Below are 15,099 nucleotides of genomic sequence, written 5' to 3'. Positions count from 1 at the left end.
TTGAGGCATGTGGGAAGTAGCGTCAGGGTCCAGAGCTTGGCGCCAACATTTTAGTCGTAGCGCCAGACGCCAGTATTGGCTCCAGGCGCTACAGTTAAAAGTTGGCGCCAGTCTCTGATTGCTGGCGCCAATTTCCCCCAATACCGAGCCAGAAATATGCGTTCTAATTTCGACCAGTTTTTCGTATTGTTTGCTCAATCCTACTTCTGGATTGAATTTTTTCTCACTTTTTTGAAACCCATATGTGTACTACATATGGACATAACCCTCTGGGAATCCATGCTCTATCTACCCGATTGAACGCTCCGTGCAACAAAGGGTACATCCGAGATGTTGAATTCACCAAACCATGGAAGCGAGTTTTTTTCTAAAATTCGCGGTGTCCCATCCACTCAAGCCAACCCTTCACGGTTAGGCTTCCGCGCGGTGCATCCGGACAATTAACCATGGACCCTCTATTGACTAAACCATATCCCAAACTTTAGAGAACTAGAGCCATGGTTAGGTTGCGAACGCATTGCATCATATTGTGCCTACTTGACTAATTGTGCATTATTTATTGTGCATATATATTCTATGTTTCTCTTAACCGTTTGTTGATTTGTGTTGAGAATAAATCAATTAATGACTTAAAGAACTTTGCCTAATTAATTAATTAATTATAAAGTCTAATTTTTCAATCGGAATTGACCTAGTACGACTTTAGGCATACCCCAGTTGACTAATAATACCGAAAACAGTCCCAGACCGAAGCTCCACTATTGGCGCCAAGGTCTGAGCTGTAGCGCCACACTATGGTGTGTAGCGCCTGGCGACAGCTATGTTGTCTGGCGCCAAGCTCCACAGTGTGATGCCAGTCCTGTCGCTTGGACGACAGTTCGGATTATTGGTCGAGTCATCACCTAGGGTCTAATTAACCTGTTTGCTAATTAATTCGGTTAATTTTCGCTGTCAATAACACCTTTTCAAGTCATTAATCGAGTCTTGATCATATAGTCTAGCCACATGGTCATGACATGAGTCTTAATATGTCACCTACACTCACTAATCTTAGCACACACTTTGAGTACACATCACCATGACCATGTCGTAGGTCCATGCATGAGTCGGTCTTTCCGTCATTTGAGTTGGGGGTCACATTCTATTCCTAATTCTTCATATCCCTCCATCTAAATCTTCTTTCACATTTTATTCCAATTTTTCTTCATTTCCTCCATCCATTGCATGTTGAATAAAGTTTGAGTCAATAATTAACAATAAGTATCCCCAAATTCCTTTTCCACAGTACTTGGTCGAGAAAGGAAGGACGATTAATCAAAGATAACCTCTTCGTACAAGTCCAACTTTTCGACAAACCTATAGCCCGCAAGAGGAAAGCAAGAGTTATAATAGCAACTCAAGAAGAAGTCAATGATCTTAAGAACCAACTGGCTACTGTGACCGAGACACTGAAGCTTCTCGCACTTAGGATCGATGATCCCGTAAAGCAACAACAGATGAACCTCATGCAAGAGAGTCTCAGCAAGCTATCTAGTGACTATAAATTCCAAGGCATGAGTTCACAAGGGGTCTCGCTGGACAAGGAATTTCTTCCACATAATTTCAACGCCACTGACATCCCAAAATTCAAGGCAACAGATAACCCTTACTTCCATTTAAGAGCTTTCGAAACAATAATGAACATTAAGGGTATCGATAAGAAGGTTTTTCCCTCTCTGTTCCCACTATCTCTTGAAACTGTTTGCCAACAATGGTTTTTCTCCCTTGACAAGGAAAAAACCTCTACTTGGGAATCGATAGTAAATGCTTTCATTGATAGGTACAAGTGCAATATTCAAGTTGAAACCGATCATAGACAACTTGAGATGCTAAGACAGAAAGAGAATGAAGGCTTTACTTCTTTCTTTAATAAGTGGAGGGAAACTTCCGCCAAGATGATTGAGGTCCCCACCGAAAAGGAGTCTGTGAGGATGTTTATCAAGAATCTCCAAGAAAAGTATTCAAAGCACTTAAAATATCAACACAACCTGAATACTTTCAAGGCCGTTTATGACATCGGAATTGAAATTGAAGACGACCTCGCAAAGCAAAAAGCTACTAACAATAGTAACCACGGTGGCTGGAAAGGAAAGAAGAGCGACAATCCTTCTTCTTTCGAAAACGCCCACTCTAGTAATAATGTTAGTACCTTTGACCATAATGATGTCTTAGCCATGGACAATCAAGGATCTAAAAGGAAACCTAGGCGAGAGTTCACATCCATTGGAATGACCTACGATGCTGCTTTCGATCGTCTCTATGATCGAGGATTAATCAAACCTAATGGCCCTACCGAGGATCCAACACCAGAAAATCGATCTTCAAGATGGAATCCAAATTCCTATTGCAAGTACCATCTAGGAAACGGTCATACCACTGATGAATGCTACAGGTTTCAAAATCTCATTCAAGACCTCATAGAAGCAAACAAGGCCCCATTGCCTCTAGCTAGCGAGAAGACTGGGTGATGATGAAGCGAATGACACAAGACAAAAGGCGAGCTGCAACGACAAGATTTCATGGCCTCTTTTTCTATTTCTTTTTCATTTTTTCCTTTCCCCTATAAGTCTAGCATAAGCACCTTTTTCTTTTCCTTTAGATTAATTTTATAGTTTTTTCCTTTTCCCCTTTTTAATAAAATGAGAATTTATTTACTTTCATATGATCATCACATTACATTGCAAAAAAAATAAAAATAAAAAAATAAAATAAAAATCCATGTCGAATTAAGCACAAGGTATACCAATGATTTGAGGCACCCCTTGTAGCCACATCATATCTCCTTTCACCATTCAAATATACAATCCTTTCTTCATAAGTCACTTTGAGCCTCGTCTAACGACAAACCTTTCTTTTTTTCAGCCTACATCTACCTAACCTTGGGATGGGATGGTGTGTAACTTATGCAATTCTAAAAAGCTTGAGTGATTTCAAAAGAAATAGCAAAAATAAGCATAAGCAAAAAAATGAAAACAAGTGTACAAAAGGGCAAGTGTTCCAATGTCTTTGATATGAAAGTATCTTCGATAAGAACACGTCTCAGATTGCGTCTCTTATCGAGTGCTTGGTACCGTGCCTGAGAAACATGAATGTCAAGTGAGTGATAGACCGCATGATCGGGATTGCCCACACTTATTAAAATAAAATAAATGCTAAAGCAAAAGAAAGAGATAAAAAAAAAAGTAGAAAATCTCAAGCATGAAAATACAAATATTCAAAAGCAAGGTTGCACACCTTGGGGGCTTATCTAGGGCCTTGAGCCTTTATTCCCTTCTTCTTTAAACCGTTAGCCTAACCACGTTACAACCCTTAAAAAGACCTTTTTGAGGTATGCACACTTGTGCGAGGTTTGGCTAGAGCTACATTTGGCCTGATTCCTAACGGATACGTAGGCAACCTCACATTGAGGTGCGGCCGTAATAAACATGCATTCATATTCACATTCACACACTTACACCATGATCATATCAAGGGATCCCCTGCGCTCATCCCTATTTACTTAGAGCTAGACTTGGGGGCTTGATCCCTACATCATTAGCTTACCTAGCCTAAGAGTCACCACCATTTGACTCTTTTCAATAATATATTTTTCCACACACTTAGCTCTTGTGGCCTAGCTTTAGTGTCACTATCACACACTGCACAAATACATGACCAAATATATTTCCCTTAGGAACCCTTTGTCATGAAATCACGACGTTGAAGTATGCTTTGTCATATCAACATCACTCATCAATCATAATTGTCATTACATAGAACCGTGCCTAAGTTACCCAAATACTTTCATCATTGAGTCAACCATTGAGATAGCCTAGGATGGATTAATCCTTTCACCTTGAGAGATAGTATCAAATGACATTTGACTAAGCTCATTCAACATGCATCTTCAAACTTTTGATTTTCTTTTTCACGTCTTTCTTTTTCGGGAGAAAGTCGGTACCCTCCACAAAATTGACGGAAAATTTTTGCTTTTTTGCATTTTTTCGAGTCGCACAATCACATTACAATGCACACATGATTCATGTACACATTAAGTCATGTCGTGCCATATCACTTTGATTTGAGTCTAACACATGTGTCATTACACTTCGAGTCGAGTCAACCTCGAGTCAGTCAAACATATCGAGTCAAGTTTATACCTTGAGTCGTGTCAAGTCGATGAGTCAAGCAACATTAAACCTTAGGTCAACCCTAAGATAATTAAAGAAATTGGCAAAGTTATATAGTCAAAATAATACAGGTGCAGCAGAACAGGGAAGACCCTTCTCCAGCGCCTGGCGCCAGAAATATCTCAGCAACGACAGAGCTCGAAGCCTCTCAGAAAGGTGATTTCAACCTCATGCAGCAATTTTGGGTTCCTTGGTACGCCAGTTAGCCCCTATAAGCAATTTGACATGATTAGTAGTCGGCTCGATTACAATCATAGTAAGTGATCGACCTGACAAAAAATCGTCTCACTTAGCTTAAGCGTCTAAAACACTGGCTCATTACAATCGGTTCAAAAGCAAGCACTTAAACGACAATATTTCCAAATATGGATTGTCGCGCATTCTTATTAAACGACAAAGTTTTCCAAAAATTGGATTGTCATCCCCAACTGAAAATATTTCTAAAAATGGATTGTCGTGCATCTTCTTCAACGACAATTTTTCCAAGATTGGATTGTCATCTCTGGAAAAGTTTCCAAGCGTGGATTGTTGTGCTCCTTCTCTGTTTGGCAAGTTTTTCCAAGTTCGGATTGTCATAAATTCATAGATCGCTGGCAAGTTTTCCGAGTTTGGATTGTCATACACTCAGTTCCCTATAGCAAAATTTCCCAAAGGATTGTTGTAGGTTTCTATTCATCATAAATATCAGCAAAAGTTCCTCAACGTGGATTGTCATTCATTTCAGTAAGTGGAAAATTTTCCCGAAGTGGATTGTCGGTCGACTCTTTTTTGCAAATGTTCCAAGGCGCGGATTGTCAATAGTGGCAATATTTTCCCAAAAGGATTGTCGCATAGCTTTAGCAAATTTCCAAGGTGGATTTTTTCAAGAGTTATATTCCAAGATGTGGATTGTCGATCGTAGCAAAGTTCTTATGAAATATTGTTACGAAGCATTGGCAACTTTTCCAAAAATTGGATTTTGGCACATTTTCCGAGGTACAGATTGTCGCTTCATCGTGACAACATTTCCAAGGATGGATTGTTACGTAGCATTGGAAACTTTCCCTAAATCAGATTATCATACATCATACAAGAGTTGTGTTGGCAACTATTCCCAAATAAAAGAGGATTGTCATCACAGCAAAAGCACCGACATACTGGTTCACAAGCAGCAAAGCACCGACGTACTAGCATAGCAAATATTAAAAAGCAGTGATCTTTTCGAAGACTATCACAGCGGAAAAAAGAAGCTCTTTGTTCAGAACGTCAAAGCAGCAAAGTGGCATTCCCTAGCTTGCGGAAAGTTGTCACAAACAACTGAAGGTAATTTCGGGCGAAGTTGTCTTCGATGGTATTCCCTTGGATGTGGAATATTGTCAATACGGATGAGGATTGTTTCAAGAGAAATAATCTTCGATAGTATTCCCTTGGACGTGGAATATTATCAATGCGGATGAGGATTGTTTCAAGAAGAAATAATCTTCGATGGTATTCCCTTGGACGCGGAATATTATCATAGAAGAGGAGGATCGTTTCAGGCGGAAATATCTCCTAATTTGGAAGAAGTTACGGGCGTAGCGGTTTTCAAGCGGGATGACATTCTCTAGCTTGCAGAAGGTCATCAAAACAACAGTAAAGCGGCAGCAAATTGGTTACTCTTAGAGACGTGTGCTCGACGGTGCAAGATACGCGTTTCTTAACTCTTTTATCTATTTAACTAATGCTAGTTTTGCAGGTATCGGCGTTACAAGATTGATTTAGGATCGCAGAACGTTCCGAATCATTCTCCGTCCCTATCGCTAACTTTGACTTTTGTTTTCGAAACTTGCGTTTCAACAAACTCAGTCAAAGTGGGGGCTTCTGTAGACACCCATTTGTGTCTCCCCAAAACCAAACCCAGTGATGAGTACCTTTCACGTCGAATCATAATCGAATGAAACGAAAGTGTGGAAAGGTCTAGTGTTGCGGAAAGTTTTAATTTCTTTTCTCTTCTCTCTGTTTTTAAAACTTTATTTTTAGAAAACATCCAATTCAGTTTGGTTGGTCCATGATATGGGTCCAATATTAGTGTAGTTGGATGGGGCTTGCAAAGACCTTTCCAATGATATATTATAAGCCCAATTCCGATGAATATTGAGGAAGTTATGGCCAATTTACCAAACTGGGCCCGGTTTGAGCCTTATGTGCGGCCCAATGATCTAGGGGAGGGCCTAATATGATTTATCATAACTAATGTAATTAGGAATGGTTTTAGTCTTCTAGAATCTTCTAGAAGGTTCTTTTCATTCCTAATTCAATTAGCATTGATAAGTTGACTTTTCAGAGTTTTAATCAAAATCAAATAGCATTTTCGAAGGAATTATATTATTTTATCCTCCAGTACGGTAAACTTATCGGATTTTCGAAAACGCGTTAGAATCAAAACTGGCGTCCAACCCCAGGCCTTGGCACCTGGCGCTAGCCATTGGTGCCTGGCGTCAGCTAGCCAGGGTTGGCGCCAACCTTGTTTCCTGAGTGTCAGACTCTGTTTTGTTAAATTATCTTTTTTGGCTGATTTTTTCTATAAATATCGTATCAAAAACTCCGTTTTCATGGACCAATTCAATTCATTCGCAAGCTTTCATCAACAATCATTAATTCTTTAGCATTCTTTCATTCAATTCTTTCTTCTTACTTTGTTTTCATACAAAATTCCGCATTCATTAGATCTAGAAACACCTAGCCATATTCAAAGTTGCCTTTGCCCTAGACGTGAAAGGTTTTAATTTCTGAGGGTTTGGTCCCAAATCTCTCTTTCAATTATTTAATTTAATTGCTTTGATTTTTATTTTCCTTGAAGTTACTAACGTATGTATTTTGTTATTAGAAAGAGGTACGAAGCGTCAAAGTAAGTACTTTAATGGTTTAATTGATATTATGATGTAGAAATCATGCTTAGATTGTTATTTTGATTCCTAGTATCATGTATAGGGTAACTTTAATATTAAGTATGATTAAAAGTACGATGCTTCCTATGTTCTTCCTAATATTTATGATTGTTAGTATCATGTTAGGGTTAAAGATTTGATTTTTTATGCTTAGTGACATGCTAGGGTTTGTTATTAATCTTGTTAGTATCATGCCTAGGATCTTGCTATGTTTATTATGCTTTAATATTAACATGAACATGATTATGATTATAATTATTGTTAGGGTTTTTTCATTTTTACCACCTTCAAATAATGACTTTGTCGAATTTACCACCTCCAAAAAAAAAACATTTACTTTACCACCTCATAAAAAAATTAAACATCAGTTTTACCACCTCATCTGAGCTCAGGTGACGGAAAACGCTTGTGAGGCCCAGCATAACGGCTAGTTTTTGATTTTTTTCCAAAATTTCTCTCGATTTCCCTTTTATTTAAACCTAGTTCTTCATTTGTACACCAAATTCTTGCAGATTGGAGATTAATTTTTGCGATTTTCTTCACAAATCAGTATTTTTGGGCAACCTTAACAATCCCAAACCCTCTAATTATCAAACAATCAATTGAACTCCTCGACAACAAGCATCAAATAGGTAAGCCATTGTCGTTAATTCTCTAGCAATTTTCGTGATTTCTGTTGTAATATTTTGGCAATTCGTTGCGTGATTATGTTGCATTTGCTAAGAGTAATTGAAATTGGGCGTTTTGTGAGGTCAATTAAACCCCAATTTGAATTAAAATACTTAGGGTTCATGTAAGATTAAATTAGATTGGGGGTTTTTGTTATGTGAATTGGCTACTTAAATTAGGGTTATATTATGGTGATTGTGTTCAAATACAATTAATTTCATTCTTGTTCTTACTGAATTTCAGAAGGGAATGTCTTCAGTTAGCATGTCACCCTCAAAGGAGAAAAAATGCCAATGTGGAGTTCCAATGTCTAGGCTGACTGCTTGGACTAGGGAGAACCCAGGACGCAAGTTTAGGACCTGCAAATTCTATGATCCTGTGACTGAGTCAAGGGGGTGTAAAGCTTTTGAGTGGGTGGATCAACCAGATGGAACACCTTGGCAAACAGAGGTGATTAACAACTTGCTGCTGGACAAGAAACTAATGAAGGGAGAGATGAATGACATGAAGAGGGAAGTTGATGATGTTAGTGGACAAAGGAGGTGCTTGCTCAATGAGATTGACAGCTTGAAGATGAAATGCAAAGCTCTTAGCTCAGACAGGAAGAAGATGATCAAGGAAGTGCATGGCAGCAATGCAACAACAAAGAAAATGCTCACAGTACATGCTATTGTTGTGTTTTGTTGTTTTGGTTTGGTACTGGCTATGTATTTTAGATCTTAGGTTCATTTAGGAATGCTTAGAAACAAAAAAAATCCCCAACTTATGTTGTGTTTTGTTGAATTATTATGTGTGGATGTTGGGATGACATTTCTTGTACTACTTTTAACAAAATCAATGAGAAATGGAACTTTTTGGTAGAAACATATCACAATTCGTATTAGTACTTGCAACACAATGTTTGAAATTGTTTTACATTGGCTGAGACAAAAGTTAAGGCACCTTTGTGCAAAATCATTGTTCAACTATCATTGTTCAACTACCAAATAAACTTGGTTGTCTATTACAAAATACTAATGAGTAGACCTAGGGTCACAGTTGATTGAGATCCTTGTCCTTCTTGCTTGTCATTACATGAAGCTTGGACCTGGTCTGTATTTTGACTTTGGGAGGAGTAGTTGTTGGCACTCTTGTGGGCTGACTCAGGCTCCTGTTGCTCCTGGTAACAGGCTGAGTTGGCAAAGGCTCTGTTCTTGTTGCAGGCTGGCTTGACACAGCAGTTGCAGGTGCAGCATTACTTGACCCAGCCTGTGCTGTTGTTGGAGGCTGATATTGTGGCAACTTCAGTGCAGCCTGCAATCACACTATGACAAGACTCAGAAACAAAGCCACTAAATACACTCAAGTCACAAAATACACAAAATACCTGTCTTGCTGCTTTCTCTTCACTTTTCTTTCTCTGTTCCTTAAGACAAGGAGTCTGCATCTGTGGCCTCCCACCCTTTGGATTTGTTGCAGGTGGGTTAGGCTGTTCTGGTGCTGCTTCAGCCTTGCATGTTTTGGCAAAGTGGCCAAACCCACCACAGTTCTTGCATTGTTTCATCACCTTTGGCTTCTTGCCCTCAGGTGCTGCAGAAGTGCCCTCCCCTGGTTCAAGCTTTCTCTTATTTGCCTTAGGTCTTCCTGGCTGCACTTTCAGCATAGGTGGCAAAGGCTGTCTGAGCTTGACCTTTTCCCAATTCTTAGGGCCAGGCATTGGCTGTATTGGGTTCTCATATGCAGCCAAGTATGTCACCCTATAGTAATGTGGGTGCACATACAACTCAGGATCATCCCTTTTGTCCATTATGCAAGCAAATGCATTGAGACAAGGTATTCCTGTCAACTCCCATCTATAACAAGTGCATTTTCTCTCTTGCAGATCCACAATGCACTGATCATCCTTGTATTTCACCTCATAAATTTCATCCCTTGAAGCTGTAACCTCACATGTCATGGCATACTTCTCCAACCCATCAAAGACTTTGTTGAGAAATGGGGTTAGTAAACCTTCCCAAGACTTTGCTGCCTCCCATTTGTCATTACTCCTCTTCATCATATATCTTCTAAGCCATTCCATTTGAGTTAGAATAGGCTTGTCTCTGGCATCTCTAATCACTGCATTAAATGTCTCACACATGTTGTTTAATAACATGTTAGACTTGCAGTTTGTAGAGAAAGCATGCCTTGACCAGTGCTGGGGGTCAATGTTTGACAACCACTGGTATGCTTCTTCATCCAAAAAATTGATACTTTCCATAGCAACTTCAAACTCAAACTGATACAACCACACACATGACAACCATTCAACACAACATAGACACATCACTGTCATCCCTTAAGCTCCTCACTCTTTCTTTTATTTTTCTCACTAAATTAGCAAAATTTCCAGTCTCATCCCCAACCTTAGCCTTACCCTTATCTGCAGCAGTGAGTTTACCCTTCCCTTTATGTGTATTAGCATTCACTTTCTCTGCCCTAGGAAGCCTCTCCTCAGCCTCTCTGTCATGTATAACAATGCCTTTTAACCTAGGGCTTCTCCTAAATGGCTCTTCTTCAGTGGGCTTACTAAGTTCTGGGCTGGGTTTGTATACTTTAGGCCCACCAAACCTCTTTTTCAGTTCCTTCCTTTGTGCAGGGGTTAGCTCATTCCCAGATATACATTTGAAGGGTGTTTTGTTAGTCCCTTCAATTGGCTCATGACTGGTAACATACATCTCACATGCCCCCTCTTTGTTCACCGACTCTAGGAAACCATTCACCTCACCATCAACAAGCTCCCTTTTACCATTCACCCAAGACTTGCCCTTTTGTTTATACCAGCAACTAAACCCCCTAGGAACCTTCACATTCACATACACAAACCCATGTGTAGCTGCTTGCCTCAAAAAGTGTACATCTATCTTATTTTTTTCCACCTTTCTCATCCAATAAACCCACCCACCATCCCAAGTTAACACCCTCCTATTTTTACCAGCTAAAGAAGGTATAAAGGCACCCCCTACTGTAATTTTTAAGTCCACTGTGTCCATTCTGTAACAACACCAACAAAAGCACACACAACAATAACCAATTTCAGTAATTACAGTAAACAACAAAAACCAATTCACCAATTACAACAAGTAAAAGCAATTCACATTGACTATGCACTAAATTAACAGTAACCAAGTAAATCTAATTAACTAATTATTTAACAAATGCACACTCTAATTCAGTCAAAGATTTGCATAATTAGGGTTTATAATACTTTAATTCACAGATTCCCCAAAAAGGCATACTTTACCCCAATTGACAACCATAAATCCAACGAAATGTACTAATAAAGGGTTTAAAGTACCTCTTGTAGTCAGGAATCTCGATTTCTGTCAGCAAATTACCAAGCTTTTGGTCCCCTCACCCTGTGGAAGATGACAAGAGAAGCTGATGTGTTGCAATTTTGTGGTTCCAGCTCGATTTCAACCACCCAAATTGATCTAGGGTTCCAGTTTTTACAGAGAGAAAGAGAAAATTCAAAGGAGAGAGAAGCAGTTACAGTGAGAATCAAGAAAAATCAAAGGAAAGAGAGACGAAAATTGATGAGGAAGTGAGAAATTTGGTGAGACATTGATTATGGAAGGTGGAAGGTGAGAAAAGGAGGAGACAGAGAGAAATCGATTTTAAAAGAATTAAATTGGAGGGAAGTGACAGTTAACTGGGCCCCACAAGCGTTTTCCGTCACCTGAGCTCAGATGAGGTGGTAAAACTGATGTTTAATTTTTTTATGAGGTGGTAAAGTAAATGTTTTTTTTTTGAGGTGGTAAATTCGACAAAGTCATTATTTGAAGGTGGTAAAAATGAAAATACCCTTATTGTTATGGTTATTTATTATGTCGCTTGATTTATTCTTTATTGCTTGATCACCTTCATTGTCTGTTTAAAGGGAATTTTATACTTGTAATCATGCTTAATAAGATATTTAATAATCTTGTTAGGGTTAATATGATTATGATTTCAAGTGGTCGCCAATAATAGATTTGTTTGTGCATTAATATTCAACCAACATAGATTAAACAGGTTTAGGGTTAATCCTATTGATTGTATGTTAGTCAGAAAGCGCACATGAATACGATCAGAATAAAGTAGAGGCCTATTATTAGGGCAGGTTCAATCTCTTTTAGGTTGGATTTGTACCATCATCCCCGAACCCTTATTTGGTTCTAGACCTTATGGAGTTGACGATCTCTTGGATCGTTAAGGGGTGTAACCTTCACCTCGTGAACGGTTTACAAGTTCCTTAAAAAACTTGTTGGCGACTCTTTTGCTCTATCTTCTTCCCTTTTGGACGCCACCGTACTTTAGTGTATGATCACAGTGGGGTTCAAGCTAGTGGGATTAAATCTTGAAAATATTCCCTACACAAATACTCCAAATAAGGAAGATAAATTTCCTAATAGTTATTTTGTGTTTTTTTAAGCATAAAAGTGCTTCAACTATATCAGCGTATGGAACTATGCAATCCAACCAATTCTTAACTAAGGTGAATATACATGTAGACACGTAGTATACATATAATATATATAAGTACATCATACATTTCTCCCAAGTATTTTACAATATTAGGGAAAGATATAACTAAGAAATGGGTTAAAGTGAGATAAATGCTTATATATTTAATTTAAGCTGCATGGATTTCGAAAGGCAAGCATTTCCAAGGGGCGATCAGCTAACAAGCATGTTGGCCAACCGACAATAATACATTGAAACTTAAACATGTATTTAACAAGCTCTTGCAAATCTACATGGAATCTAGTAAAATTGTACATATGTATACTGTTAAACAACGCGTCATGATTCATGCAAGGTCCTACAGTAGGGTTTAATTTAACGTGAAGATCACACTTCTTTAATCGTATTGCAATTTGGCAGCGTGTTGGGTACCATGCCTTAGTCGCCATAATGCCATATGTTCACACATTAACGAGTTGTATTTGTTGGAAGTATAGCCGTATAGGTTATATATAAGGCACACTAAAATACAAGTTAATAAGGCTGATAAACAAATTTTGTATGTCAGCCTTATTAAATGGGGCTCGCTCCACTACAAATGAAGAGTGGATGGAGAAGAAAATTATAAGGTAGATTAATGTTAATGATTTAAGATAGGTGATCAACGTAACTATGAGTATATAGTTAGACTACTCCGTAGAAGTTAATAAGACTATACTACAGAGAATTACAATAACCATCCACTTGGGTTATAATGTGATAAGCAAAAAATTTAGGGGTTTAGGTTTTGGAGAAATATAATTTTATTTTTTAATTGTATTGCTTTGACTTTATTTTGTGCTATTTACATAATTCAATTTGACCAATGTTAGTGATTTATTATTGGTGGTCAACTATAGCCCAACCTTGAAAAAGTGTGGGTTTGAACAAGCCTTAAAACTTATCATTTGTAAAAGAAACCCAAATCGGCTATCTGAAAAAGCCCGACACGTTTTTGCTAGTTTGGAATGAGATTTGATGTTAAGACCCAACCTAGCTTGAATTTTGATCGCCTTTAACTAGAGCTTTCAGTCTCTGACACGACATGACACGACAACATAACCGATACCGGCACGGAACGAATACAAAGTTACTTAGAGAAACACAAAGTCGACACGACACAAAAACTAACCCGAACACGACCTATTTTAATAAAGTGGTCAAATTATATAAGTACCCTATATTTTACATAGTTTTAAATAGATTTTGTGAAAAAACACGAAATTGACATGAGAACTGACGCAAAGACAACATGACACAACTTTTTGCTTGCTCTACCTTTGACATTCTTGTTGCATTTTTTTTTCCTTTCAATTTTTGACAAAAATTCCGTAATATTACGTATCAATTATTTAAATTTAAAATTATAATAAACCGTAACCTCACTCAATTGTCGGACTTTCAAATCGGGTGTCTTATACCCATGTTGAATTGGATAACTTTTTATTCTTGGTTCGAATCCTTCTCCTAGTAGCCCAAGTTGTGAAGCCACCACAAACAAAACAGGTAATCAAAGCCTTTTTCCTAAATCCTAAGCGTGTTTTCTTGAGTAACTCTATTCGTTCTAGAAACATCTTGAGGTAAAATAATCAAATTCTACCCAAAACAAAATTTTACCACTCTTCAACTTTCGTTCCTATAAATACTCTCTCAACACATTGGCTCTCCTCATCTTCCATTAGACATTCATACCTCAAAACCTCTCTCAAAAAATAAAACATAAACCCTCAACATGATGAACACCCGACAATCAGAAACCCCGACATACTGCGCCAAAGGTTGCGGATTCTTCGGAACAGCAGCGACAATGAACATGTGTTCGAAGTGTTACCGTGACCACCGTCTCAAGGAGGACCAATCCGTGACCGTTAGAGCCTTCGTTGAAAAATCGTTATCGTCGACATCTTTGTTGATACATGAATCAGTAAGTGAGGAACCGAAATATAAGTCCGATGAAGCGGTGGTTGTGTCGGCGGAGAGTTCGACAAAGGCGGCGAATAGGTGTATGAGTTGTAACAAGAAGGTCGGAATTGTCGGGTTTAAGTGTAAGTGTGGGTCCACTTTCTGTGGGTCCCACAGATTCCCTGAAGAACATAGTTGTACATATGATTTTAAGGTTGCTGCTGAAGTTGTCATCGCTAAACAAAATCCCAAGGTTTTTGCTGATAAGTTGCACAAGATCTGAAGTTTTAGATTTTTTTTTTATTAGGTTTTATGGTATAGATTAACACTGTGTGTATGTATTTGGATTGTTTTGATTGGTGATTAGTTTTTATAAATAAAGAAAATTTTAGAGATTTAGTGGATGTACATTATGATGTTCTTTGGTTTTTGTAAGATTAATTTTTTTTTTATTATTTGTTGTTTCATAATTTTGTTTATTACTTGAACAACTTAGCCACCAAGAAGGCAAAGAAGGGCTATAATCAACATTTGTAGATTGATTATTGAAGTGAAGTTTTGAAGAAATTAATGATATTAAGGGAGTAAGAATTACCAAAAAGAGTTGGAGTAAAGAAAAAGTCCATACAATAGATGTCTTGCATGTATACTAGTTTTGTGTTTAGGTGATCAAATTTTTATATTAAAGTTTAGGATAAACTTTTTGTCCCAATTACCAACATTAACATATATCATTGACATATATCATATTTTATAAAAAGGAATAATCTTTTTTGGAATAATTTTTTTGATTTAAGATATTTTGAGGTAAGATATACTTCTACGTCTAGATCATGGGTAAACCAAAATCAGCAAATTTTTGTGTGTGGCTGGCCACGCGGCGTGGCCAGCCACAATTTCTATTATATTTA

At 37.9% G+C, this 15,099-nt stretch overlaps 3 protein-coding genes across 3 annotated transcripts; 1 reads left to right on the top strand and 2 right to left on the bottom strand.

Moving 5' to 3' along the window:
* Window positions 1–8,625: 8,625 nt before the first annotated feature.
* LOC110702571 (pollen-specific leucine-rich repeat extensin-like protein 1) lies at window positions 8,626–9,577 on the bottom strand. The gene is made up of 2 exons (XM_021880297.1): window positions 9,150–9,577; window positions 8,626–9,076 (listed from the first exon to the last, which is right to left on the bottom strand). The coding sequence occupies exons 1-2, from the start codon at window positions 9,567–9,569 to the stop codon at window positions 8,816–8,818; spliced, it is 681 nt and encodes a 226-aa protein (XP_021735989.1). The 5' UTR covers window positions 9,570–9,577; the 3' UTR covers window positions 8,626–8,815.
* A 346-nt stretch (window positions 9,578–9,923) lies between these two features.
* LOC110702570 lies at window positions 9,924–11,701 on the bottom strand. Its single transcript, XM_021880296.1, has 2 exons — window positions 11,100–11,701; window positions 9,924–10,795 (listed from the first exon to the last, which is right to left on the bottom strand). Exon 2 carries the CDS (start codon window positions 10,792–10,794, stop codon window positions 10,069–10,071), a length of 726 nt encoding a protein of 241 aa, XP_021735988.1. The 5' UTR covers window position 10,795; window positions 11,100–11,701; the 3' UTR covers window positions 9,924–10,068.
* A 2,044-nt stretch (window positions 11,702–13,745) lies between these two features.
* LOC110702569 (zinc finger A20 and AN1 domain-containing stress-associated protein 9-like) lies at window positions 13,746–14,587 on the top strand. Its single transcript, XM_021880295.1, has one exon. It carries the CDS (start codon window positions 14,019–14,021, stop codon window positions 14,469–14,471), a length of 453 nt encoding a protein of 150 aa, XP_021735987.1. The 5' UTR covers window positions 13,746–14,018; the 3' UTR covers window positions 14,472–14,587.
* Window positions 14,588–15,099: the final 512 nt, after the last annotated feature.

The sequence above is a fragment of the Chenopodium quinoa genome, unplaced genomic scaffold (genome assembly GCF_001683475.1).
Source record: "Chenopodium quinoa cultivar QQ74 unplaced genomic scaffold, ASM168347v1, whole genome shotgun sequence".
In the NCBI taxonomy this organism is placed as follows: domain Eukaryota; kingdom Viridiplantae; phylum Streptophyta; class Magnoliopsida; order Caryophyllales; family Amaranthaceae; genus Chenopodium; species Chenopodium quinoa.
The sequence above is the reverse complement of the archived record's forward strand: the minus strand, read 5'-3'. Positions and strand labels throughout refer to the sequence as shown.

Coding starts and splice junctions, on each gene's coding strand:
- LOC110702571 (XM_021880297.1), bottom strand. CDS start 9,569: ATGGACAAAAGGGATGATCCTGAGTTGTATGTGCACCCACATTACTAT. Junction 9,077..9,149: donor AAGAGAAAGCAGCAAGACAG/GTATTTTGTGTA, acceptor GTGTGATTGCAG/GCTGCACTGAAGTTGCCACA.
- LOC110702570 (XM_021880296.1), bottom strand. CDS start 10,794: ATGGACACAGTGGACTTAAAAATTACAGTAGGGGGTGCCTTTATACCT.
- LOC110702569 (XM_021880295.1), top strand. CDS start 14,019: ATGATGAACACCCGACAATCAGAAACCCCGACATACTGCGCCAAAGGT.